This window comes from Drosophila santomea, chromosome 2L (assembly GCF_016746245.2).
Source record: "Drosophila santomea strain STO CAGO 1482 chromosome 2L, Prin_Dsan_1.1, whole genome shotgun sequence".
Lineage (NCBI taxonomy): Eukaryota > Metazoa > Arthropoda > Insecta > Diptera > Drosophilidae > Drosophila > Drosophila santomea.
In genome coordinates, this window is record NC_053016.2 from 27,807,082 (window position 1) to 27,834,601 (window position 27,520).

The following is a 27,520-nucleotide window of genomic DNA, read 5'->3' on the forward strand; positions in this document are numbered from 1 at the left end:
GGAACAAAAGGGAACAAAAGTACTGTATACACAATGATTTTCAACACGCGGTCACACTATTGGCACCAATCGGCACATAATGGCAACACCGGCAACATCGATATGAAAAGGATGTGGAGTTGCTTTTAGTTAATTTCAAAGGAGGGCGGAAGCTAAAATACAGAGCTGAGGTGACGAGAAGAAGACGGCAGCAGATGAAGGAAGTTAGAGAAGGAGAGCAAACAACGTGGTCTACTAGGCTAATACTGCCAGGCTGAGAATAAAGGGCGCAGGGTCGACGAGAGGAGAAACGAGAAAGCTGCCTATGCGAAGAGACACCTAAGCGGAAGACCCCCGGAAACACAATATTTTCAAAAATTCCGAAAGAGAGTGAGCCAAGAGTACAGAGGTCGAACGGTAACGGTGTGGAACTTGGCCGAGCACAAATAGGACGCACCGCGAACTAACATGGGTTGGACGTTGTACCCGAGCGGGCAGTGCGCGAAGAGCTACAGGGGTGGTCAAAAGTATTTTACACACAATTTTTACGCGTCAAAATTATTTACACAAAGGTTTTTAAATTGATTTTTGCGTTTTTTATTGAATTTAAACAAAATATTTTATATTATTATACCCGTTACTCGTAGAGTAAAAGGGTATACTAGATTCGTTGAAAAGTATGTAACAGGCAGAAGGAAGCGTTTCCGACCATATGAAGTATATATATTCTTGATAAATTGATAAATTGATTTTTGCGTTTTTTATTGAATTTAAACAAAATATTTTATATTATTATACCCGTTACTCGTAGAGTAAAAGGGTATACTAGATTCGTTGAAAAGTATGTAACAGGCAGAAGGAAGCGTTTCCGACCATATGAAGTATATATATTCTTGATCAGGATTAATAGCCGAGTCGATCTGGCCATGTCCGTCTGTCCGTCCGTCTGCCCGTCTGTGTGTCCGTATGAACGTCGAGATCTCAGGAACTATAAAAGCTAGTAAAATGTTGAGATTAGGCTTACAGACTCCAGAGACGTAGACGCAGCGCATGTTTGTTGATTCGTGTTCTTTTACGGATGTAAGAGCGTCAAGCTTGCTTTTCTTCTTCCGAAAGTTATACTGTTCGCTTTAAAGGCATGCTGGACTCTCGGTGATTAGCTCAATACGCACGTACAATATGCGCTCAAAGAGTTTACCCACAATGTCCAGAAAATATAAGGGGCGGTAGCTGCCTGCTGCATTTACAGGTCCATTGCCCTTTGGTAATAGGACTAGCCTCATAGTTTTCCAAAGCTTGGGGAAAACTACTTTGACGATTACCCCCAGATATCGGCGATGCCAGGAGCTTTTTTCGGCTTGATCCTTTTTGATCCTTCCACGACTTTGTATGCTGCGATACACTAAAAGACGGAGGCAGGGGGCTCTAGCGCGGTTGCCATAGCGTATGTTGTCTTGGGAATAGCTTTGAGACGATGATAGCAAGGGCGGCTGGGTCCTGCGTAGTTCCTGTACCAGCGGCATTAAGCTTTTTCCTTACAGCTTTGTTAGCGAGACCCCAGGGAACGTCGTTCCTTCTAATTCCTCTCGGGAACTTAGGGCGTCTACGAGAGCCTTCCATCTAACTCTGTTTTGTGCTGTCTGTTTAGCATTTTCCCATGTGATGTTTATTTGGGCAAGTTCTTGTTGGGCGGTTCTTCTCCATGTTGCTCTTGGCCATCCTACCCTCCTGCTTCCTTGGGGATTCCAGTCCAGTGCCATCCTTACTATGCTACTAGGGTTTCTCCTAAGAGCGGATTGGATTTTACACACGCATTGTAGATCCGGAGCTTTGTTCGCCGGCTTATTTCTCTGTTTTTCCAAATGCGGTATAGTCTCCCAAAAGCTGAGCGGGCTTTGCCAAGGCGACTCGAGACATCATCATCCACTACACCATTGTTGGATATTATGGTGCCAAGGTATGGGAAACTGTTGACGAACTCGATTGGGTTCCCATGTATGATGATGTTTCCTTGGTTGGAGTGGTTAAACCGCATAGCTTGTGTTTTTGCTACGTTAATCCCGAGTCCGACGCTGCTGATCTTCATATTGCTGCCCTTTCAACTGAATCGAACGCCTTCTTGAAGTCGATGAACAGGAGATAAAGCGGGCTCTCCATTCCACAGCTTGCTCGGTAATTATGCGTAGTGTGTTTGCCTGATCTAAGCAACTCCTGTGTGGTATGAAGCCTGCCTGTTCGTCTCGGATTGTTGGCTCGATTTTTTCCTGGAGGCGTTCGTTCAGCAGTGTAGCTAGGATTTTATAGCTAGTGTTGAGCAGTGTTATTCCTCTCCAGTTATTGCAGTCGCTAAGGTCGCCTTTCTTGGGGAGCTTCACGATGATTCCGCTTTTCCAGGAGTCAGGTACAGTCTCGCCTTCCCATATGCTTGCGGAATGCTGATGCAGCGTATCAGCCATCAGCTGAGTGTCAATTTGAAGCAGTTCGGCTGGTATGTTGTACCCGCCGGCTGCCCTGTTGCACTTTAGCTTCTTTACTGCATTCACAATCTCTCTTACATTCGGGGGTGTAGAGGGTATCCTGCTATTCCCACTTGGTGGCGCAATGCCTCTATAGTCCGTAGCCACGTTTGGTGATGTGGTGTGGCTAATTCCCATCTCCGGATTTGTGCATTATGCATAATAATGGATAATAGGTTGCCTTCTAGACCTCTGACTGGCTGGTTCCGTCTGTGGTGGGGTCCGGCAACCCGTGCAATCTGCTGGTATAACGAGCGCATGTTGTTCTCGCCGGCTGCTCGTTCTGCGTCTGTCGCAAGTCTATCCAGTAGCGCTCGTTTGTCCTTTATGGCCGCTCTTTTCACAGCTCTACACAGTTCGCGATATTCATCACGATTCTGTGTGAGCTGGTCCGCCAGAGGCTTTAGATTGTTTCTCCTTCTAATCAGGTCCCAGGTCCCTTTAGATATCCAGTCTGCTCTTCCAAGTTGTTGCAGTCCAATTATTTGCTCAGCTGCGGTCCTCTGCAGGTGCGCTCCCAAGGGTGGTCTTCTAGGGGGATCAGTTGTTCCCGCAATGTGGACGTCATTCTCGTCCTCAGAGTGGAGTCGCTAAGGAGGTGCAGGTTCAGGGGGGGCGCTCGTCGATATTGGCTGTAATCAGTGTTTCTTGAGTAGTTGCGGTTCAATTTTATTTTAAGTTCTCCTATGACCAACTCATGATCACTGTCTATAGATGCTCCCCTTTTGTTCCGAACGTCCAGTAGTGAGTGTCTCCACATCCTGCTAATGCAAATGTGGTCGATCTGGTTGCGCGTGTTACCACCAGGAGATGTCCAGGAGTATTTGTGGACATCTTTGTGTGGGAATATTGTGCCGCAGATGACCAGTTGGAATACCTGGCAGAGTTCCACTAATCTCTGTCCGTTGTCATTGCGAGTCCCAGATCCATGTTGGCCCATCTTAGTCCGGTGTTGTTGGGGCGTACTTTCGCATTAAATTCACCCATGAGGATGTTAATATCACCTTGCCGCGTCTTGCTGAGGGTTGCTGTGAGGGCATATATGCCGTTCTAAAACTCGGCTCGCTTTTCTTTGTATGACTTAATGCATTGGGCGTTGTGCGGTTGCCCTCTGGATCGCTGCACCTGCTTCCTTGTCCTGAGGCATTCCGTTCGTAGCTGGTGTAGTATTAAGAACATTTAAGTACAATAGTACTTACAGCATACAAACGCATAGCAGAACTTTGTTGCTATGTTTATGCCACCAATAAGGCCCAAGGCGAATGTAACATGATCGTCCACTTGAAGGCTACAAGGAATAAGTGCATGGTCAGCATTCCCACGCCGACCAAATGCATAATACATAAGTGCATAACTCGCTCTCTCGACAAGCATTAAGAGAGCCGCTCCGCTGCTGGCGTATCCGGCAGCGCAGCTACGCGGCTTAGCCTTAGACGAAATATATTTAAGAATGACAAGACAGACACGCTGACAAGCTGAGAAGAAATCTGAGTGAGTAGAGTTGTGTTCAGGTATGGGAAAGAACCGTGGCGGCCTAAAGACCAAGCTGAACAAACGTATAGCCCACGTAAGGTGGCTAATATACGGTCAGCAAACGCCACCGGTTTGGTCGAAAGCTCTAAAGCTATATGCAGAGCTAGACCACTTGCTGCAATATCAGCAAGAATTAAAGACCCAAAAACTCAAGAAAACTCACTCAGAAAATACTACAAATATAACAATAATTAATGATGTTCCAAAACCAAAATCATATCCAGCACCGGCACTAACGAAGCCTAAAAAGACCTGCCCCCCGGAGTCTGGAGTCCTTACGGCCTGGGGACCTGTGAGCAGCCATCAACATCATCAGCCGCCCAGAAACTCCCAATATATATGTCTATATGTCTAAACTGAAAACATATGTAAAAATAAAGAAGATTTTTTAAAAAACTGTAAAATTAGTATACCCAAAATGGGTTTGATAGACACTAAAAATGTTGACTCCACAGCAAATCTTATATATAAAGTGGAAGTCCAAAATGCTGACTTGTTCTGGATAACCATACAATTAATTGTAATTATGCAATTATCCAATGCATTAATAAAAAAATACAAAGTACATAACAAGTGTCTTAGAAAACGATACCGTAGCACTGCTAACGGTTTAGATAATATTTAAGGAATATATGAGGGAACTCAATTATGAATGAAAATATAAGAGTTGAAAAAAAATTAAAATATAAACGTAATATTGACTTTATCTAGATAAGAATGCCAGCCATGAGTGTGGCTCAAACACAACGCACTATAGATAATGTTTATGAATATGACCCTGTTACCACTGTTTAGGTTTAAGATGTATTTTAATTCTTTTGATTTTTAATTGTGTTTTTTATTCTGTTTATATGTTATCTCTCTCGTGTCCAATAATCAAGTGTGTCCGTAGACCTCTTCTTTACATAATCTCTACTTCTCTGATCTAATGCTAAATGCTAAAATACTAAATGCTGAATACACACAACTAAATACTAAATGGTAAATGGACGTAAAACATGTCCCTCTATCACTAATAATTCTACGTGGGCGACTATAATATTGAAAATATTTTGAAAAACAAGTGTTGACTTCTTTTGTACTCGTTGTGTTCACAGGGAACAATTTAACAAATTTAGTAAATCCGTCAATGATAACTAATAGATGTTTCTTTTTCGAAATAACGGAGGGCAGTGGTCCAAAGTGATCCACATGTAATGTGTCAAAAGGAATTGGTCGTTTTGGTATATTGTGCAATGTTCGATTATTAGCATGTGTGGGTACTGTAAACATAATACACTTTAAACAATTTCCAATAAACGATTCTATCTTAGACTTCATATCCGGAAACCAATAGTGTCTCATTATTTCTTTTATACATTTCTCTGTACCTAAATGACATAAATTCTCGTGAACTCTCCTGATTACATGGTTTTCCATTTCAGCTGGTACATATAATAATTCTATATCATTTTCACCTAATCTATAAACAACGAACTTCTATAAACAACGAACTTAAAACGAACTTCTTTACATCTCCATGTTCTAATTTTTCTTTTAATTTTACTATAAGACTATCTCTATTTTGCGTTATCTGAAGCTGAAGGTTTATGTCATCACTGTCAATTACTGAAACTATTTTATCCTTATTTTCACTTTCTTGTATTGTCACTACTGGTTCATATTCAAAATCTTGATTAAAGGCTGAAGGATATCTACTTAACGTATCCACATGGGTCATGTATTTTCCACTGCGATGTTTAAGGGTATAATTATAGTTAGCTAATTCTAAGGCCCATCTGGCAATATTAGAATTAAGGCGTCCTTTTCCTAGGCATAAAACTACTGCATTACAATCGGTTACTATATTAAACGGAATTCCTTCTAGATATATTCTGAATTTTCGTAATGAATAAACTACTGCTAATGTTTCCAATTTAAAACTTTCATACCTTGCCTCTAATTTTGTTGCTCTTTGTGAAAAATAAGCTATTGGATGAAACTTATTATCATCTTGTTTTTGTAATAAAATTCCACCAAATCCTTCACTACTTGCGTCACAATGCAATTCTGTTTCTCTGTTGGGATTATAAAGAGCTAATATCGGAAAAGAAATTAATTTCTCGCGAAGATATTCAAAAATATTGATGCAATTCTCGTCGAGTTCATACTTAGAGCCAGCTTTTGTGAGTTCTTGCAATGGTTTTGCTATTTTCGAGTATGCCGGAATAAATCGCCTAAAATAAGAAAATAATCCTAAACACTTTTGCATACCATGGCGATCCTTTGGAATCGGAAGATGTTTAATAGTCGATGTGTGTTCGTGATTCGGACTTATTCCTTTTCCACTAAGTGTGTATCCTAAAAATTCGATGCTTTTATAAGCAAACTGACATTTACTTATTTTAATTTCTAATCTATGTGCTGCCAGAATTCTTAATACTCTTCCTACAGTTACAAAATGTTCACTCAATGTCTTAGAACCGATAGCAATATCGTCTATATAAACTACTACATTTCCTTCACGTATCAATGGTTGCAGAATAAAATTTATAAATCTCATAAATACCGCTGGTGCATTCATAAGTCCAAAAGGCATTCTTGTATATTCGTATTGACCAGAGGGTGTTACAAACGCTGTGTACTGAACTGAACTCTCTGCTACTTTCACCTGATGATATCCGCTCTTCAAATCTAAAAGTGTGAAATATTGATTCCCTTCTAATCTTTCTAAACAGTCATCTATGAGCGGCAATGGATATCCATCACGGATTGTTATCTTATTGAGTTGTCTATAATCCACACACATCCGTTATTTCTCCAGATTTCTTCTTAACCAGTACAATAGCTGAACTATAAGGTGAATTACTTTCTCGTATAAATCCTTTTCTTAACAAGTCATCAATTTTGCAATCTACTTCCTTTTTCTCCTGATATGAAAGTCTTCTCGGAACAGAGCGAACAGGTTCTTCTGACTTAAGTCTTAGCCTCATTTCATAACTATGTTGAATCGCTGGAATGTTGTGTAAATCTAAATAATTTATTCTTATTATTTCAATGAGTTCACTGCGATTACTATTATTTAACTTCGGGTCAATGTTAAAATCTTCATCATCCTTAAATATATCAATATTATATATATATGGTAAGCTCTTATATTCTCTATCTATTTCAATATCCTTATCAAAATCACATTTCTGAAATCTCTGTCTAGTTTCTAATTTATTTATGGGTTTACAATGTTTTGATCTACTCGCTGGATCACTATCAATATCAAATATATTCACCGGTTCCCTATCAATATGGAATCTATTTACTGGTTCACTATCCAAATTCGATCTATTCAATTCAATTTTCAATCTATGCAATGGGTCACTATCATTGTTCAATAAGGCACTATCAATATTCAATAAATCACTGTCAATATTCAATAAGTCACTGTCAATTAATTAGAGTATATGGTGATGCAGAAATAATCCCTCGCTGCAGTCACTAAGGTGGTGGCCTGGTGGTCAAAGTAGTTAATCAAGTGTGTCCGTAGACCTCTTCTTTACATAATCTCTACTTCTCTGATCTAATGCTAAATGCTAAAATACTAAATGCTGAATACACACTACTAAATACTAAATGGTAAATGGGATGGTATTTATACCATCCCTGCTAACAACCCCGATTTTAAGAATAAAGCATTGAACATTATAAGTAATATTTAAATGTCTATATATGATTTCCAAGTAACTAGTACCACAGCATGGACTGGAGCTTATTGATCAGATAAAAGAATCAAAAGAAAATTTCAAAAAATCTTATAAATGCTTAACATAAAATAGATCAACTCAAGCTGTAACGATATTAAAAATGCCCAACCATTGCTAAAAAATTACAATAAACCCAGACAACTGATACAACAGAATACAAAGAATTTAGACTGTAAACCCTTCAGTACCAGTCCCTAAGGATTCCCTAGCGAATCCCTAGGGAGTTCCCAGGACTCCTAGGGGAAGTCTCCATACAAATCTGGGAGGAATTTCCATACAACAGGCGTTCGTGGAGGGGAATTCGAAGTTCCCGAATTCCTCAGGTATTCCTCGGGAATATCGAAAAATAAGCAAGGGGTTTTCCCGAGGAATTCGCCAGGAATTCCCGAGGAACTTTTTCGGAATTCCTTGGGAAAATACCTTTAAATACAGAAAAATCTCCCATAAAACGTAAAAAATTTATTTAATTGGTAAATTCAATTATTATTTTTATTTTTTATTCCATTAATATTTTCCTATTTTTGTTTGCGTTCTTTTTAACATCCAAGTGCGGCCAGTGGGGCAAGGCCTTCTCCGGTGGCTGCTGGGCTGGCCTTCTAATGTGCTTATGCTATCTGTAAAGAAAAATATTGAAATAATATATATTAATATCATGTAGTTTGAATGCAATTAGCTATGCTAATATACCAATGCGAAACACTACTTACCGGTTTTTATATTTAACGTTGAAAATGTTCCAAACACCACTTGTCATGTTCTACAATTGAATAAAAATGCAAAAAAGGGGTGACGGAAAACGAAACCGAAAATTCTGACAGGCGCTTGCCAGGGTATTTCCGTCCATAATGATCCCGTGTAATTAGAGTAATTCTAATTACAAATAGATAAATAATTAAAAACGGACGCATTGGCGTTGCCTATAGCGACAGTTTAATTTCTTACAAAATTTAAAATCCTTAAATCAACAAATATTTTTTATTTTATTATAATAGATAGAGCAGTTTACAAAACTAAACTAACTTAAGTAATATAGCACTGGCTGCAGGGCCTATGGCTATGTTGGTTTACAATTTTTATTTATTAATTTTTTTTTTTAATCTAATTAATGGCTAGTTGGTTAAATGATTACTGTGTTTGTTGTTGTACATTTGTTTTTTTTTTTTTTTTTAAATTTGGTGGTATAATTCTGTTTTTTTTAGGAAACATGATTTTTTGTATGTTTTCTGGGTTGGGCTTGCTAAGAAGGTCTAGGGGGTTAGTGTTGCTAAATACGGCTTGCTTGGTTTGTATAGGGGATGGACATGAGTTCATTATGTGGCTTATTGAAAGATCTCCTTGGCAAAAAGGGCAAACTGTTAAAGGATTTGGATTTAGGTAGTGTTGGTGGGTTATGTTTGTGTGTCCTAGTCGAAGGCGTATTATTTTTATTTGGTCGAGTCTGGTCCAATTTTGACGAGTTTGTTTAAGGTAATCGCAGGTGTGTGTGTTATTTATGTTAAGTGATTGGTACCATTGATTGCAGTTTATAATGTTTTCTTTTTGTTTTGTCGCAAGTTCAGCTTTAAGATGATCTGTGTTGTTTATGTTTGGGGTGACAATTAGTGGCATATGGCTTGCTGATTTTGCAGCTTGATCGGCAAGTTCATTTCCTATTATTCCTGAATGGCCAGGAATCCACATTATTTTAATTTTAGGGGCATGTTGTGTTATTAGGGATCTGATTCGGTTTGGGTAAAAGCTGTTGTTATTCGGGTTTTTGATTGAGTCTATTGCTGATAGGGAGTCGGAACAGATAACAAATTTACCTCTTCGGGTTTTAATTAGTTCTATTGCTTCTAGTATGGCAATTATTTCGGAGGTGAGGACGGATGAGTATGGAGGCAGTATGCCCTGTTTCAAGATGTTTGTGTCAGTTGTTATGGCGAATGTTATAATGCAGTTAATTTTTGAACCGTCGGTGAATATGAAACTATGTGGCTTTAGTTTATTTTTTGTGTGTTCGAATAATTTTCTGTATGATTCTGGGGATGTTTCTTGTTTCTTGTGGCCTCTGAGTGATGTGTTTATTAGGTTGGGGAGGTCCCATGATGGCTTGTATTTATGGAGTTTTATTGGTTTGTAGGGTAGGCTAAGTTCTAGGCTGAGTTTGATTGTGTGGTCTATTATTGATAGTGTTTTCTTTTTAGATTTTTTGTGCTTAACAAATTTGTGAATTGGCGTGTTTTTCGAAAACATTAGGTTTTGGGATAGCTTGGCTATTTGAAGGTCTCGTTTCATTTCTAAAGAGGGAATATTTAACTCGTAGAGTAAATTATTTATTGGGGTAGAGCGATAGGCTAAATGGTGTTTTTAATTTGTTTAGAATGCTTTTGGGAGCGTGGCCGTATAGGAACAGGCAATATTCTAATTTGGCGATGACCGTTGCTTTTGCTACATTAAGTAGTGTATACGTGTTGCAATTGAATTTGAGACTGAATAGACATTTTATTATGTTTAGCTTATTGTAGAGTTTGGGTAAGAGTGAATATATGTGTGTGTTCAATTTATATTTTTTATTTATAGTTATACCTAGAATTTTTAGGGAAGTAACGGTAGGAATTTGGATGTTGTTGCAGCTTACCTTGCAAGTACAGTGATGTTTTTTACATATGTGGAGGTGTTGGCATTTTGATAGGAGCCCCAATTCCCTATATCATTTAATAGGTTGTCTAGGCTGATGTTTGTGTTTTTTTTTAAATTTATTATAAGGAAGAAGTCGTCGGCGTATGCGTTAAATTTTATTTCTTTGTATAGGAATATGATATTAGATAATTTATTAAAAGCTATGAGAAAGAGTATTACGGATATGGGTGAACCTTGGGGGATTCCATTGGATAGGGGTAGTGGGCTTGATGTATGCGGACCGACACGGACAATTATTTTCCTGTTAATCATAAAGTTTTTTATGTAGTTTATCATTTTTGGGCCTGTTTTCCATTCCTGCAGCTGGTGGATTATGGAGTGCACACCTACTCGATCGAAGGCTCTTGAAAAGTCAAGAGTGACGAGGGAGTTGTGCATTTTAGACTTCGTTATGAGATAGTCTACATAGAGTAGACAGTCCGAAGTCGATTTGTTTTCGTTATTGGTTTTCGTTAAGTAGGTTGCTATGTGTCACCAACCACCAGAGTCTTTTAGCTATAATTTTATCTAGTGTTTTTGCTATACAGCAGTTGAGAGAAATGGGTGGGTAAGACGTAGTTTTAGTTTTGTCGGTGTTAGGCTTGAGGATTGGGATGATTAGGCTTGTTTTGTAGGCTTGTGGTATGTGGCTATTAAATATTTCATTAAATAGTTTTGTTATTCTGTGTTTTGTTGTGGGGGAGCAATTTTTTATCATTTGATATGAAATTCTATTGAGTCCTGGAGCAGATCCTTTTAATGTTTGTAGCGCTGAGATGAGTTCGAGATATGTTATGTTTTTTTCAATGGTTTGGGCTATTGGAGAGGGGGTATAGTTCTGTAGGTTGTTTCTGTATTTATTGTTTCGGAACTCCTCTGAAAAGTTCCAGTCGCCGGAGAGTTCAGAAAAGTGTTGTGCGAATATGTTAGCAATTTCGTTGCTAGCTAGTGTCGTTTCGTTGTTTTCTGAGCTGGATATGGCATGAATTTGTTTTATTGGGTTAAGTTCGCAGAAACGTCTTATATTGGTCCATATTTTGGATGGGATGGATGGTTGAGGTGAAAGAGCTGGAAGCTTCTTTTTTTCTTTTTTTTAATTCGTACCTAAATTTTGCGTTTTTACGTCTATAGTCAATAATGTTTTCTAGGGTGATTGTACGGTTTAATTTTTTCCAAGCTAGTTGTTTTTGCTCTCGCAGTTGGTCGAGGTGCTTGTTCCACCATGGAACCCTGTAGGGATGTGCGTTTGGTGAGGTTTGTGGGATTGAGGGGTTTGCGCTATATAAAATAATTCTATTGATTTGGGCGGCTTCTTTGTTTACGTTTTGGGAGGTAGGGTATTTCTCGTTTATTTGTTGTGTATGTGCGCTGTACTGGTCCCAGTTGGCTTCTTTCAGTTTAAAAAAGGTCTGTTGAATTTTTGTGTATTAGTCGTTGGGAATAGGGTCGTGATGATAGGAAAATTGTCGCTGTCATGAAGATCGTTTAAAATTTTCCAGTTTGCGTGAGGGGCTAGGATTGGAGAGCAGAGTGTGAGGTCGATATGTGATAAAGTATTGTGTGTTGAAAAGTGTGTGGGAGATTTGTCGTTTAGTAGAATAAGGTGTGTATTGTCGATGAATCTTTGAGTTATTTTCCCTCGTGTATTTATTGTTGGGGAGCCCCAAGACGGGTGCCATCCATTGAAATCTCCCGTAATTAGAGATGGTGTTTGCTGAATGTTAAATGTGTTTAGGAGTGTCTGGTCAGAAATGTTTTTGGTAGGGGAGATGTATGTGGAAAATATGTTTAGTTTTATTTTAGATTGTATGTTTATGGCTATTGCTTCAGGATCGCTTGTGATATTGAGGGTAGTGTATTGGATTGACTTATGAACTAGTAGTGCCCCCAAATCTATTGGTGGCTATATTGGTTAATAGCTTATAGTTTATTGGAGTTGGAATGATATTAATGTGTTGTATGTAGGTTTCTTGGAGGGAAATTATGTGTGGGGAGTATTTCTTAATGAGAATAAGGAGTTGGCTGTAGTTGTTTACATATCCTTTTAAGTTCCATTGGATTACAGTAAGGGACATTTGGGAGGAGATAAAAGCTTATAACTTAGTTTAAGGGTGGTGTTGACGGTTTAGTTTAAGTTCTGTGTAGGGCTTAAGATTCTATATGGATTCGCTATCGCTGTTGTTAGTGTGTTTCTTTTTGTTTAGAGTTTTGGCCTTTATTTTGGATGCTTTGAGGTTAGTAGATAGGTTATTAGGCTTATCTTTTGAGAAAATTTTTATTTTTAGGTCCTCTGTGTGTTGTGATGAGTATGGCGTAGATGTGGGGTGGTCAGTGGGGTGGTAAGTATCCATGTCTTCTGGTTTGTCGTAGCAGTGATGGTGGTGGTATTGAAGCGGTTGGTTTGATAGAGGAGTTGTTTTGGCTGGTCCAGTTGTTGTTGTCTTCGATGAAGTGTTATGTGCTGTTGATGTGGGTGTGATGTACGAATTTTGCGATTGGATTGTGTGTGTATTTGTGTCGATATTAGGTGCTTGAGTGTTTGTTTTCATCTGTGTTGTGCCGTTTGTGAGTGTTTTGGAAGCCGTGTCGTTCAAAATAAATACGTTGAGCAGTTTTATGGTCTACTTTTTGTGTGGTTTTAATGGCAGTTAATTCCTGGTTTTTTATAAAAGTGGGGCATTTGCGATCAAGTGGGCTGTGTTGATGGTTGATTTCTGGGTTGTTTCTGCAGTTTAAGCAGTTTTTTTCGTTTGTGCATGTTTCTCCGTCGTTTGTGTGTTTTATTTCTGAGCAATTGGTGCAGGTTTCTAGGCTTTTGCATATTGGTGCTGGGTGGCCGAAGCGAAGGCATTTTTTGCATCGGAGTGGAAGTGGAATATAGTCTCGTACTCGGACTGTTTCGTAGCCGATTCGTAATATTTCAAGGAGTTTGTGTGATTCAAATGTTATAATGATCAGGCCGGTTTCAATTAAGGTGGTGTTGTTGCTATCAGAGTTAGAGTTGGGGTTTTGTCGTTTCATTATTTTTTTTTACTTCAGTTACTTTTTGGGGTTTTAACTCTTGTAGAATTGTGTCTTCGTCGATATATCTAAGGTCGTTGCAATAGATAACTCCCTTAGAGAAGTTTAATGTTTTATGTTCAGTTGCTGTTACTTCCACATCTGCGATTTTTGTTAGTTTAAGGAGTTTTCTGGCTTGTAGTTCATTTTTAGTTTTTATTAATAGGCTGCCGTCTCTTGTACGTTTGCATACCTCAACTTCTCCTCCACAGGCAAAGTCCACAGATTTTTTAATGATGAAAGGTGATATTCTTTCAAACGAGTTGTAATCTTTCCCTTAATGACAATAAATTTTGGGTTTCCTAATTGGGATTGGTAAGATTTTGCGGTGAAATTATGAATGTCTGGTGGGTCTGTCATGATTGTTAGTTAAGGGCTTCAGCCCGAGTTATAGGTTTTGGTGTTTTTGTTGTTGTGTTTTTTTGTTTATCTTTGTGGTTTATATTTGTTTGTGCAAAGTTTTGCTGATAAGAGTTTAGGGCTTGCGCGAAGCGAGGCTTTAAACTATAGTGGCACGACTTATCTCTTCGGAGGTTGAAGTTGTACTGAAATCAACAAATATAAATTAAATATACACTTTAAAATATATAAATATCCCACCAATAATTAGAACGGTATTCAGAAGTCTATACATAGCGTTTTTTTCTCTACCCTGATTTTGTCCTCTCTCATCTCTCACTCTCATTTTCGGTCACTGCTCCTAACTACTTCGAAAAAAAGCCATGACAAAATTTGGCTTGACTTCGGTGTTTGAAACTTTGCTAAAAAAGATTGTGAGATTTGTTTTTGTTTTTTCGAACTCTCGCGAGGAAAATACGGGCAAGGAATTTTGGTACTGAAGGAAAGGTTTCGGAACTACTGGTTACATTAAGGGAAAAATTAATATTTATAAAAAATAAATTCGGCCTCCAGATAGAAATTCGCACTATAGTAAACACTTCATTAATGAAGAAAGCACTGACTCAGACGAAAAAAATACAACTGTAGTCTAGGAAGACATTAAAGAGGACGACCTAACTATACCAGCAACACTAGTGCTGAAGGAAGAAAATACTACAAATAACGCAGCTGACTCAGAAAATACCTTAACCATTAGGTCTTACATTAAGGAAGTCGCTTGCGCAGTGCCAGAATTTAATGGACAAAAGATCCATTTACAACGATTAATTAAGGCAATCAAATTGGTAGACTTAGCTAAGGGACCATTTGAAGACATTGCAGTTGGGGTCATTAAGTCAAAAATAGTTGGCACAATTTTGAACTCAGTTGACGATGAAACGACAATTCCAGGAATTATAAAAAAATTTCAGAAAGTAGTTGTCGGTGAGACATCCGGTAATGTCAAAGCAAAGCTATCAACAGTTCAGCAAAGAGGTAAAACTGCAACGCAATTTACCGCTGAAGTTGATACACTAAGAAAGCTATTAGAAGCTTCCTTTATCGATGAGGGTATACCTCTAGAACATGCCACTAAATACTAAAGAGGCAATTGACAGCTTGATAAATCGTGCTGAGCACGAAAGTATCAAAACAGTACTGGAAGCAGGGACTTGCACCACTATGGATGCAGCGATAAGCGCATACATAAGAACGGGTGGAAAAGTTACCGGTGACATCAATAAAGTGATGTACTTTAGAGGTAACAGATATAACAGAGGATACGGCAATGCCAATAGAGGTGCTAACCGAGGTAGAGGCTTCAATAACAATGGTAATAGAGGCAACTATAATAACGGTTACCAAAATATCGGTTACCAGAATAACGGTTATCAAAACCGCAATAATGGAAATAATAACCGCTATAATGACAATAATAGAGGCCGCAATAATGGAAACAGAGGCCGTAACAACAACCAGAATAACAATAACGGAAATAATGCCAATGTACGAGTAACCCAAGATCAGGGAAACTCGCAACAGCCTTTAGATACCCAGTAGAAGACGATCATGGAGTATACGCCATCAATTATAATCTCAATATATTTACCACATTCATTCATGTAGTGTAGTGTATCTACCCTCAATATGTAGAGTAGAGTTAATATGTAAGTGAAGTATATACATTGTGACACTTTGTCACATAAATGATAATAAGCACAAATAATATCAAAAGACCACCAACACCTACATACACACTCCAGCTCTTGAAATACGATCTAACGCTTATACATAAGCCGATCGCGGAGCGTGAGAATGCTGAGCATGCACTTTGCAGCTCAAGTGGTCAAGCTATACACAAGCTATGTATGCCCTCTGCATACACATGTATATGTATACTATATAACAAACACATAGTCTTAAGCACACCATGTACGGGTAGCTGTACCCAAGAACAGCAATATGAATTCATTCAAATAAAGCGATTCAAACAGAGCAGATGCTATGAGCTCTGCCAACCAAATCTAACTTACCAAATCTAAATTACAACTAAAAGTTATTACAATACCTATTTCAACTACTAAATATTACATGGCGACAGTGACTCGGTCTCGAGTCTGTCTCTGTGTGTGTGGATAAAAATTGTGAACTAAAATGTGCAATTAATACACAAAAACAAATGTGAATAAAACAAATAACACACAGACATAAGCGGCAATTGATGGCAGACGAGCCACAATTGACCGAGGCGCAACCCGAGGTAGAAAGGGACCGGCCAACACTAAAGGAAGCGCTGGAACTAAACCCCACCGATGGACCACGCCCACTCACAATAGCTGAGTACCGGGCACGCCAAGAGAAGCGCCAACCAAGGAAACACAAACGCTCTGGACGTAGAGTAAAATTATTACAACAACGCCGACTGGTCAAGGAAATGACCCAGTTGGCCAAGGAGGAATCAGCCCGGCAACGCTACAAAGAGCGTTTGGAAATCATAGAAAAGGAACTTCGCCAAAGTGCGAAGACACGCAAACGGGCTGCTTAAATGCAAATGCCCCAATTTGCCATAGATTTAAACTAAACCCAAGCCGAGGCGGGAAACCGCTGCTTGAAAAAACTAACAACAAAACTGTCAGGCTATATACTAACAAATGAGGTTGGAGATTTTTTTTAATTCTAATGAAATGTAAACTTTGACTTGTGAGCCAACCACATTAAAACTATCAAATTTCCATGTCTCTGGCACTTGTATATATTTAATACAAGTTGCAAATATTTAAAGTAAATTCATTAAATTTCAATATTCACTATAAAAACTTTTCAAACTTTATTTCCAATAAATTGAGAGATTAAACAGATTTCATTTTTTCTTTATTGCAAATTAATATTTCCAAAATGGGTTCTACTGAATCAAAAGTAGATCACCCAACAGCCAATGTAATTAATGAAGTAAAAATAATTGATCACAAAGATGAACTACAAAATATATCCATCTTGTTAATGATTATGACTGTCATATCAATTTTGAGTTTGACCCTTAAGATTTATCAGGAACATAATAAACGACTTAAGAAAAGATATCAGAGCCGTGCAGATGGCCTAGACAAGATATAAACTGTACTTACGAAATAAAACAATATAGATATGACTACAGAATATAAACAACAGTGTAGAATACCATTTTTATCAAGGAAAATCACAATATGTAGACATCCTTCTTGTCAAATACATTTATATGATTCAGAATTCCACTTTAGTAGACAAAATTGTTGCAAATATAAAAGAAACACCAAATGAGTGATTCACAGTGGGTACACCTGAAATGGCCCAAAATAGCACAATCAATAAACCATAATAAAGCAGTATTTGACAAATCATATAAATGTGTAAATAAAGAAGTACCTATTAAAGTAGAGACTCTAGAAATACACATAAAGATAATAATAAAAGAATACAATAATATATGTAGAATAGTCACATCTATAGAAGATAGATTAACAGAAACACATAAGAAACATTGTCATAAAATACTAAGATCTCTCAATAAAAGATTGATCAATATTAGCATCAGACATAATCTAGATATTCAAATACCTGAAGATTTGCATTCATTGATTAATATAGATGAAAACCAATTACAAAATCTCGAGGAGTCTAAAGGTAATATCGACATTGAAATCGAAAGCGATATTGAGTCGTTACCAGAAGACATTGAAATAAAAAACAACGAAACCAAAATGCCAGACCAAATTGAGAAAGATAGAGAATATGTTCGACAATTGTCGACAATACCAGAATTCGATGGCAAAAAGTCATCATTGACACGCTTTATAACAGCGTTAAGAATAACAGATAGAACAAAGGGAACTCAGGAAGATCTAGCAGTAGAGATAATAAAATCAAAAATAATAGGACCAATTTTATACAAAGTAACAAATGAAACAACCATCAGAGGCATCATTGACATACTAAATAGTAATGTAAAAGGTGAATCAGCTGAAGTTGTAAAAGCAAAGTTACTAAACATTAAACAGAAAGGGAAGACAGCTTCCCAATACACCACTGAAATTGACAATTTGCGTAAGGAATTAGAAACAATATATATTGACTTAGGCCTTTCAGCCGAAATTGCGGATAACTTCGCAACTAAAGAGTCAATACAAGCAATGACCAAAAATTGTGAATACGAAAAGCTACGAATAATACTCGAAGCTGGTAATTACAATACATTCAGTGATGCAGCAGGAAAATACATACACTGCTCCACTGAAATGACAGGCAGTCCCAGTAGCGTCCTATATTTCAACAATGGACAACAAAACTACAGGGGAAATAACAACTATCGCGGCCATTACCGAGGCCGAGGCCGAGGCAACCGCGGTGGTTACAATACCAATTACAACAACAGAGGTAACTTCAGAGGAAATTACAGAGGAAACAACCGAGGAAGGAATAATTCCAACCGAGGTAATAGACAAAATCAAAATAACAACAACAATCACAATGTCCGAGCAATCGAAACTGCTAGTACATCACAAAATGCTACAGCTTCGGAAAACTAAATAAGACGGTTCACACAATCAATCTTAATTTCAACATTTTTATACATGTGCATAATAATAATACGAATACAAAATTAACATTTTTAATAGATACAGGAGCAGATATTTCACTTATCAAAAACAGCTCAGATAATTTCCAAGACATAGACCAAAATACAATAACAAACATTTTTGGAGTTGGAGAAGGTTCAACAACCTCTCTAGGTCTAGTAAACATAGAACTAGCAACAAATAATTACATAATTCCACATAATTTCCACATAGTAAATTCTAATTTCCCAATACCCACCGATGGAATCATCGGAATAGACTTTATAAAGAAATACAATTGCAAATTAGATTTTAATACAGAAGAAGACTGGTTAATTTTGCGACCAGACAATATCACCTGTCCAATAAACGTACCAATAACACATACAATAGGCAATAACTCAACGTTATTACCAGCCCGATCCGAAGTAGTCCGACTAATTAAATTAAATACATCCGATGAACAGATCCTCATTCCTAATCAAGAAATAGACACAGGCATCTTTATTGCAAATACAATAACGACTAGTAAAAACACAGTAATTCGTATAATAAACACAACCAAAAGAAACCAAATAATAAATATTGATAAGATACAATTTGAAAGTCTTAACAAATATGAAATAGTAAAAACAATTGATAACGAAAGAAATGAACATTATTTACAAAAATTAAACAAAAATTTTCCACCATTGTTTAAAAAACAACTAAATAAATTATGCACAAATTACACAGACATATTCGGACTTGAAACCGAATCTATAAGTACCAATAATTTTTACAAACAAAAATTAAGATTGAAAGATGATGAACCGATATACACCAAAAATTATAGAATACCAGAATCACAGAAAGAAGAAATAAATAGACAAGTTAAAAAATTAATAGATGATAAAATAGTAGAACCAGCCGTATCTGAATACAACAGCCCATTGCTACTAGTACCGAAGAAATCATTACCAGGTTCCGCAACAAAACGATGGCGACTGGTAATCGATTATAGACAAATTAATAAAAAGCTCTTATCAGACAAATTTCCACTTCCAAGAATAGACGATATTCTTGATCAATTAGGACGAGCAAGATACTTCTCGTGCCTAGACTTAATGTCAGGATTCCATCAAATAGAACTAGATGAAAAATCAAGAAACGTAACGTCATTTTCAACGAGCAACGGCTCCTATCGCTTCACGCGATTACCCTATGGTTTAAAAATTGCGCCCAACTCATTCCAAAGAATGATGACAATGGCATTTTCTGGATTAGAACCTTCACAGGCATTCCTGTATATGGATGACTTAATAGTCATCGGTTGTTCCGAAAATCATATGATCAAAAATTTGACTAACGTCTTTGACCTATGTAGGAAAAATAACCTAAAACTACACCCAGACAAATGTTCATTCTTCATGCACGAAGTGACTTTTCTAGGTCATAAGTGTACTGATCGTGGTATTTTGCCAGATGATAAGAAATACGAAGTCATTGACAAATACCCCGTCCCTACGGACGCAGACAGCGCAAGAAGATTCATTGCATTTTGCAATTATTATAGACGTTTCATCAAAAATTTTTCTGGCTACTCTCGTCACATAACAAGGTTATGTAAAAAGAATGTAAAATTCGAGTGGACTTCAGAATGCCAAAATGCATTCACATATCTCAAACAATCATTAATACAACCCACGTTATTACAATATCCAGATTTCAGCAAAGAATTTTGCATAATAACAGATGCAAGTAAACAAGCTTGCGGGGCAGTATTAACACAAACATACGATGAGATACAACTACCAGTAGCATATGCCTCTCGCAGCTTCACTAAGGGAGAAAGTAACAAAAACACTACAGAGCAAGAATTAGCGGCAATACACTGGGCAATTAACTACTTCAGACCATACATATATGGCAAACATTTCGTTGTAAAAACAGATCATAGGCCTTTAACATACCTCTTCTCAATGAGAAATCCTACTTCCAAACTCACTAGAATGAGACTTGATTTAGAAGAATATGAGTTCACAGTAGAATATCTTAAAGGAAAAGATAATCATGTAGCCGATGCGTTATCAAGAATAACCATCGATGAATTAAAAAACATGCAAAAACAAGTCTTGAAAGTCACTACAAGACAACAGAGTAGACAAAACAACTGCGCAGTAAATGAAAAAGAACAAGAAATTTTGCCAAGGCAAATACTTGAAAATGCTTCTAAGCCCAACGTATATGAAGTCATCAATAATGACAATGTACGAAAAATAGTGACCTTGCATATAACTGACACATTATGTTTCTTAAAACATGGTAAGAAAATTATTGCAAGAATTGAGATTAGCGACCTATATACTAATGGAACTCTCGACTTAGGTCAGTTCTTCCACAGGCTTGAAAAAGAAGCCGGTATACTTGGTATCAGCCAACTCAAAATGGCACCGAGCGGAAAGATCTTTGAATTAATTTCAACTGAAACTTTCAAAAATATGGGCAATAAATTTTTAAAACAAATAAGAGTAGCGCTACTCAAGCCGGTGACCACAATATCTGATGATATTGAAAAAGAAGCAATACTGTCTACATTTCACAATGATCCTATTCAAGGAGGTCATACTGGCATTTCAAGAACGCTAGCGAAAATCAAAAGACATTACTATTGGAAAGGGATGACAAATTTCATATCTCAGTACATACGTAAATGTCCAGAATGTCAGAAAGCAAAAACAACAAAGCACATAAAGACCCCTTTAACAACTACAGACACACCAACTAAAGCATTTGACAAAGTCATTATTGACACAGTTGGACCATTACCCAAATCAGACAATGGTCATGAATACATAATTACTTTAATATGTGATCTGACCAAATACCTTGTTGCTATCCCCATAGCAAACAAAAGTGCTAATACAGTAGCCAAGGCTATATTCGAATCATTCATTCTCAAATACGGTCCGATGAAGACGTTCATCACCGATATGGGAACAGAATATAGAAACACAATCATGAACGAACTTTGTAAGTATTTGAAAATAAACAATCCTACATCAACAGCTCACCACCATCAAACACTTGGTACGGTAGAGAGAAGCCACAGAACACTAAATGAATATCTACGTTCATACATATCAGTCGATAAAACTGATTGGGACGTATGGCTTAACTATTTCGTATATTGTTTCAATACTACACCATCAATGGCACATAACTATTGTCCATATGAATTAGTATACAGTAAAACACCTAATTTACCTAAAGAATTAAGCATTAAAAATAACATAGACCCTATATACAACATAGATAATTACGCAATAGAATCTAGATACAGATTAGAAATGGCATACAAAAGAGCCAGAATAATGTTAGAAAACCATAAACGTAAAAATAAGGAATACTACGATAGGAAAGTACTAGATAAGGAAATAATAATTAACGATAAAGTTCTTTTAAGAAATGAAACAGGACATAAACTAGACAATAGATATTTAGGACCATATATAGTAGTAGGAATAGAAGAACCGAACAATATAATAATAAAAGACGATAAAAACAAAACTCAAAAAGTTCATAAGGATAGATTAAAAACTTTTAATGAATAACGTAATTTTTCATTTAATAACAAATAAATACGAAACATTTAAACTCTCAAATTTTATTCAAAAGAAAACACAAATTATTCTTATCATCATCATGCAACCGATTGGTCTGATCAACCACATCAACAGAATATGGTAATGATGACAATAATACAAAAATTAAAAAAATACACAAAATTTCATGAATTTACGAATTTACAAAGAGACACAATATTTTTAAATCTACACAATACATATAAATAAATAACAAATCAAAATACAATTTTATATACCCAACAAAAAAAAAAAAAAAAATTTTATATGTATATTATAATAAAAAAAAAAAAAACGAAAAACAAAAATAGCAAAAATATAAAATAATGAAAAAAAAAAAGAATATAATAATAATAATTTTTTTTTAAAAAATGACTACATATATTACGTCATTTCTTTAAAAAGGGAGGTGTAGTGTATCTACCCTCAATATGTAGAGTAGAGTTAATATGTAAGTGAAGTATATACATTGTGACACTTTGTCACATAAATGATAATAAGCACAAATAATATCAAAAGACCACCAACACCTACATACACACTCCAGCTCTTGAAATACGATCTAACGCTTATACATAAGCCGATCGCGGAGCGTGAGAATGCTGAGCATGCACTTTGCAGCTCAAGTGGTCAAGCTATACACAAGCTATGTATGCCCTCTGCATACACATGTATATGTATACTATATAACAAACACATAGTCTTAAGCACACCATGTACGGGTAGCTGTACCCAAGAACAGCAATATGAATTCATTCAAATAAAGCGATTCAAACAGAGCAGATGCTATGAGCTCTGCCAACCAAATCTAACTTACCAAATCTAAATTACAACTAAAAGTTATTACAATACCTATTTCAACTACTAAATATTACAGTAGAAACAGGTGTAAAACTTGTTTTCCTTCTTGACACAGGTGCAGATATCTCTATTCTCAAAGATAACTCTGACAAATTTTTTAATATTCAAATAACTAACAAAATAAATATTCAAGGCATAAGTCAACAGATAATTCAGTCTCAAGGACAGACTTTTATTGAGATACAGACAGGTTATCCCACACGACTTTCAATTAGTAAATAAAAATTTTCCCATACCGTGTGATGGAATAATAGGAATAGATTTCATTAAAAAATATAATTGCCAAATTGAAATCAAACCAGCAGAAGATTCGTTTATAATTAGACCCAAAAATTTGAAATTTCCAATTTATGTTCCAATAACATACAGCTCTGGTAATTACACAACTCTATTACCAGCACGATCCCAAGGTGTCCGCAGATTAATAGTATCATTAAAAGATGATAGCATTTTAATTCCCAACCAGGAAATTCAAACTGGTATTTATGTTGAAAATATTGCAAAATCGAGTAATACATTTGTCCGAATTTTTAACACAACAGATTCTGACCAAATGGCCCATATAGACAATTTAAAATATAAGCCACTTTCGAACTACATTGCAGTTCAGGCAAGTAGCGAAAACAGAAATAAAACTGTCTTATCTCAATTGAAGAAAAATTTCCCAAAATTATTTAAATTACAATTAGAAACTTTATGCAGCAAATATATTTGCATTAGAATCAGAACCAATAACGGTTAATAATTTTTATAAGCAAAAGTTGAGATTAAACAAGAAAGAACGCTATAGTCGAGTTCCCCGACTATCTGATACCCGTTACTCAGCTAGTGAAAGTGCGAAGGAGAGTCTTCAACACTGACAGTTTTTGGCGGTTTGTGGGCGTTAGAGTGGGCGTGGCAAAAAGTTTTCTTGCAAGTCGATAGAAATTTACAAAACTGATACAAAAATGAAAAAATATCAAAACATTTTTCAAAACTGTGGGCGTGGCAGCTTTGGGCGGTTTGTGGGCGCTAGAGTGGGCGTGGCAAAAAGTTTTTTAACAAATCGATAGAAATTTACAAGACTAATATAAATATGAAAAAATATCAAAACATTTTTCAAAAGTGTGGGCGTGGCAGTTTTGTGCGGTTTGTGGGCGTTAGAGTGGGCGTGGCAGCATGATTCGACAAACTTGCGCTGCGTCTATGTCCCTGGAGTCTGTATGCCTAATCTCAACTTTCTAGCTTTTGTAGTTCCTGAGATCTCGACGTTCATACGGACAGACAGACGGACAGACGGACAGACGGACAGACGGACAGACGGACAGACGGACGGACGGACAGACGGACAGACGGACGGACAGACGGACATGGCCAGATCGACTCGGCTATTGATCCTGATTAAGAATATATATACTTTATATGGTCGGAAACGCTTCCTTCTGCCTGTTACATACTTTTCAACGAATCTAGTATACCCTTTTACTCTACGAGTAACGGGTATAAAAATGATAAGCCCGTATACACGAAAAATTATAGAAGTCATCATAGTCAATTATAAGAAATACAAGCCCAGGTACAGAAATTAATAAAAGATAAAATAGTCGAACCATCAGTTTCAGAGTACAATGGCCCTTTGCAATTAGTACCGAAAAAGTCAAGCCCAGATTCAGATAAAAAGAAATGGACTATCGCCAAATTAATAAGAAACTTTTAGCTGACAAATTTCCACTACCGAGAAGAGATGATATTTTGGACTAGGGATGTCGTGATATTAAAAAAATATCGTATCGATGATATTTATACCCGTTACTCGTAGAGTAAAAGGGTAGATACTAGATTCGTTGAAAAGTATGTAACAGGCAGAAGGAAGCGTTTCCGACCATATAAAGTATATATATTCTTGATCAGTATCAATAGCCGAGTCGATTTGGCCATGTCCGTCTGTCTGTCCGTATGAACGTCGAGATCTCAGGAACTACAAAAGCTAGAAAGTTGAGATTAAGCATACAGACTCCAGGGACATATACGCAGCGCAAGTTTGTCGAATCATGCTGCCACGCCCACTCTAACGCCCACAAACCTCCCAAAACTGCCACGCCCACACTTTTGAAAATTTTTTTAATATTTTTTCATTTTTGCATTGGTGTTGTAAATTTCTATCGATTTGTCAAAAAACTTTTTAAAAAAGCTGCCACGCCCACACTTTTGAAAAATGTTTTAATATTTTTTCATTTTTGTATTGGTGTTGTAAATTTCTATCGATTTGTCAAAAAACTTTTTGCCACGCCCACTCTAACGCCCGCAAACCGCCCAAAGCTGAAACGCCCACACTTTTGAAAAATGTTTTGATATTTTTTCATTTTTGTATGTCTTGTAAATTTCTATCGATTTGCCAAAAAACTTTTTGCCACGCCCACTCTAACGCCCACAAACCGTCAAAAACTGTCAGTGTAGAAGACCTCCTTCGCACTATCACTAGCTGAATATTGGAATGTTGGTGATCTTTATACTAATGGATTGATCTAGATCAATTTTTCCAAAGGCATGAATCGCATGCCGGTATATAGAATATCAGCCAACTCAAAAGGGCACCCTGGAAAAAATCGTTGAACACGTTCCAATAGATGAATTTAAAACAAGAGAGAACGCTATAGTCGAGTTCCCCAACTATCTGATACCCGTTACTCAGCTGGTGGAAGTGCGAAGGAGAGTCTTAAACACTGACAGTTTTTGGCAATTTGTGGGCGTTAGGGTGGGCGTGGGAAAAAGTTTTTTTGCAAATCGATAGAAATTTACAAGACTAATACAAAAATGAAAAAATATCAAAACATTTTTCAAAAGTGTGGGCGTGGCAGTTTTGGGCGGTTTGTGGGCGTTAGATTGGGCGTGGCAACATGAATTGATAAACTTGCGCTGGTTCTATGTCTTGGGAGTCTGTATGCTTAATCTCAACTTTCTAGCTTTTGAAGTTCCTGAGATCTCGACGTTCATACGGGCAGACAGACGGACAGACGGACGGACAGACGGACATGGCCAGATCGACTCGGCTATTGATCCTGGTCAAGAATATATATACTTTATATGGTCGGAAACGCTTCCTTCTGCCTGTTACATACTTTTCAACGAATCTAGTATACCCTTTTACTCTACGAGTATAATAAGGGTATAATAAGGGAAATTACGACTTTAAAGTAAACAACATATAGTTAGAAGAAGGAAATAAAGTTTTATTAAGAAATGAGCCAGGTCATAAATTGGACTTTAAATACACAGGCCTCTATAAGATAGAAAGCATAGGAAATAATAATAATATTACGTTACTTACTAATAAAAACAAGAAACAAATAGTTCATAAAGATATATTAAAGAAATTTTATTCATAATTGATTTTACACTAATATTTTCCTTAATTATTTATACAAAAAAAAATTTCGTACACTATGTATACCTTTATTTCTTATCACAAAATTCACTTTTATATATTATAAGCAAAAATTGACACAACAGTTCCTTTCGGAGATGAAGTATAAAAAAAATAATAATAAAAAAAAAACAAGAGAGAACGCTATAGTCGAGTTCCCCGACTATCTGATACCCGTTACACAGATAGTGAAAGTGCGAAAGAGAGTCTTCAACACTGACAGTTTTTGCCGGTTTGTGGGCGTTAGAGTGGGCGTGGCAAATAGTTTTTTGGCAAATCGATAGAAATTTACAAGACTAATACAAAAATGAAAAAATACCAAAACATTTTTCAAAAGTGTGGGCGTGGTGGCTTTGGGAGGTTTGTGGGCGTTAGAGTGGGCGTGGCAAAAAGTTTTTTGAGAAATCGATAGAAATTTACAAAACCAATACAAAAATGAAAAAATATTAAAACATTTTTCAAAAGTGTGGGCGTGGCGTGGCAGCATGATTCGACAAACTTGCGCTGCGTCTATGTCCCTGGAGTCTGTATGCTTAATCTCAACTTTCTAGCTTTTGTAGTTCCTGAGATCTCGACGTTCATACGGACAGACAGACGGACAGACGGACGGACGGACAGACGGACGGACGGACAGACGGACAGACGGACGGACAGACGGACATGGCCAAATCGACTCGGCTATTGATCCTGATCAAGAATATATATACTTTATATGGTCGGAAACGCTTCCTTCTGCCTGTTACATACTTTACAACGAATCTAGTATACCCTTTTACTCTACGAGTAACGGGTATAATAATTTGCATTTATTAATTAAAACAACTTCACTAGGTTAAGTAATTTTTCAAAAGGAGGGAGGTGTAGAATGTGCCTACGTAATATTAAGAACATTTATGGTAAGTACAATAGTACTTAACTCTCTCTTTTTGACATGTTTGCCGAAGTCGTTTAAGTTGGGATCGGCTTTCGGGACATTGGGGAGCTTCTCCTGAATGGATCGTCCTAATCCCCCGTTGGATACTCCATTTTTGGTCTATCAGCACCGAATTTTGTTGTGTAGAACGTGGAGCACCAACTTTATAGAAAGTGGGTTCCCTCGTACACCACAGATCTCTCCCAGGCGTTGACTGCTGGAGGTTATTTCGCCTTTTCTCGGTTACCAGAGCCTTTCCTTAGG

General features: G+C 36.9%; 1 protein-coding gene across 1 annotated transcript; it reads right to left on the bottom strand.

The window, feature by feature from the left end:
• Nucleotides 1–2,033: 2,033 nt before the first annotated feature.
• LOC122756523 lies at nucleotides 2,034–3,435 on the bottom strand. Its single transcript, XM_044006347.1, has 3 exons — nucleotides 3,232–3,435; nucleotides 2,693–3,085; nucleotides 2,034–2,633 (listed from the first exon to the last, which is right to left on the bottom strand). The coding sequence occupies exons 1-3, from the start codon at nucleotides 3,433–3,435 to the stop codon at nucleotides 2,034–2,036; spliced, it is 1,197 nt and encodes a 398-aa protein (XP_043862282.1).
• Between the last annotated feature and the right edge of the window lie 24,085 nt (nucleotides 3,436–27,520).

Coding starts and splice junctions, on each gene's coding strand:
- LOC122756523 (XM_044006347.1), bottom strand. CDS start 3,435: ATGGGCCAACATGGATCTGGGACTCGCAATGACAACGGACAGAGATTA. Junction 3,086..3,231: donor GGAGACACTCACTACTGGAC/GTTCGGAACAAA, acceptor GCACCTCCTTAG/CGACTCCACTCTGAGGACGA. Junction 2,634..2,692: donor ACCACAGACGGAACCAGCCA/GTCAGAGGTCTA, acceptor ACAAATCCGGAG/ATGGGAATTAGCCACACCAC.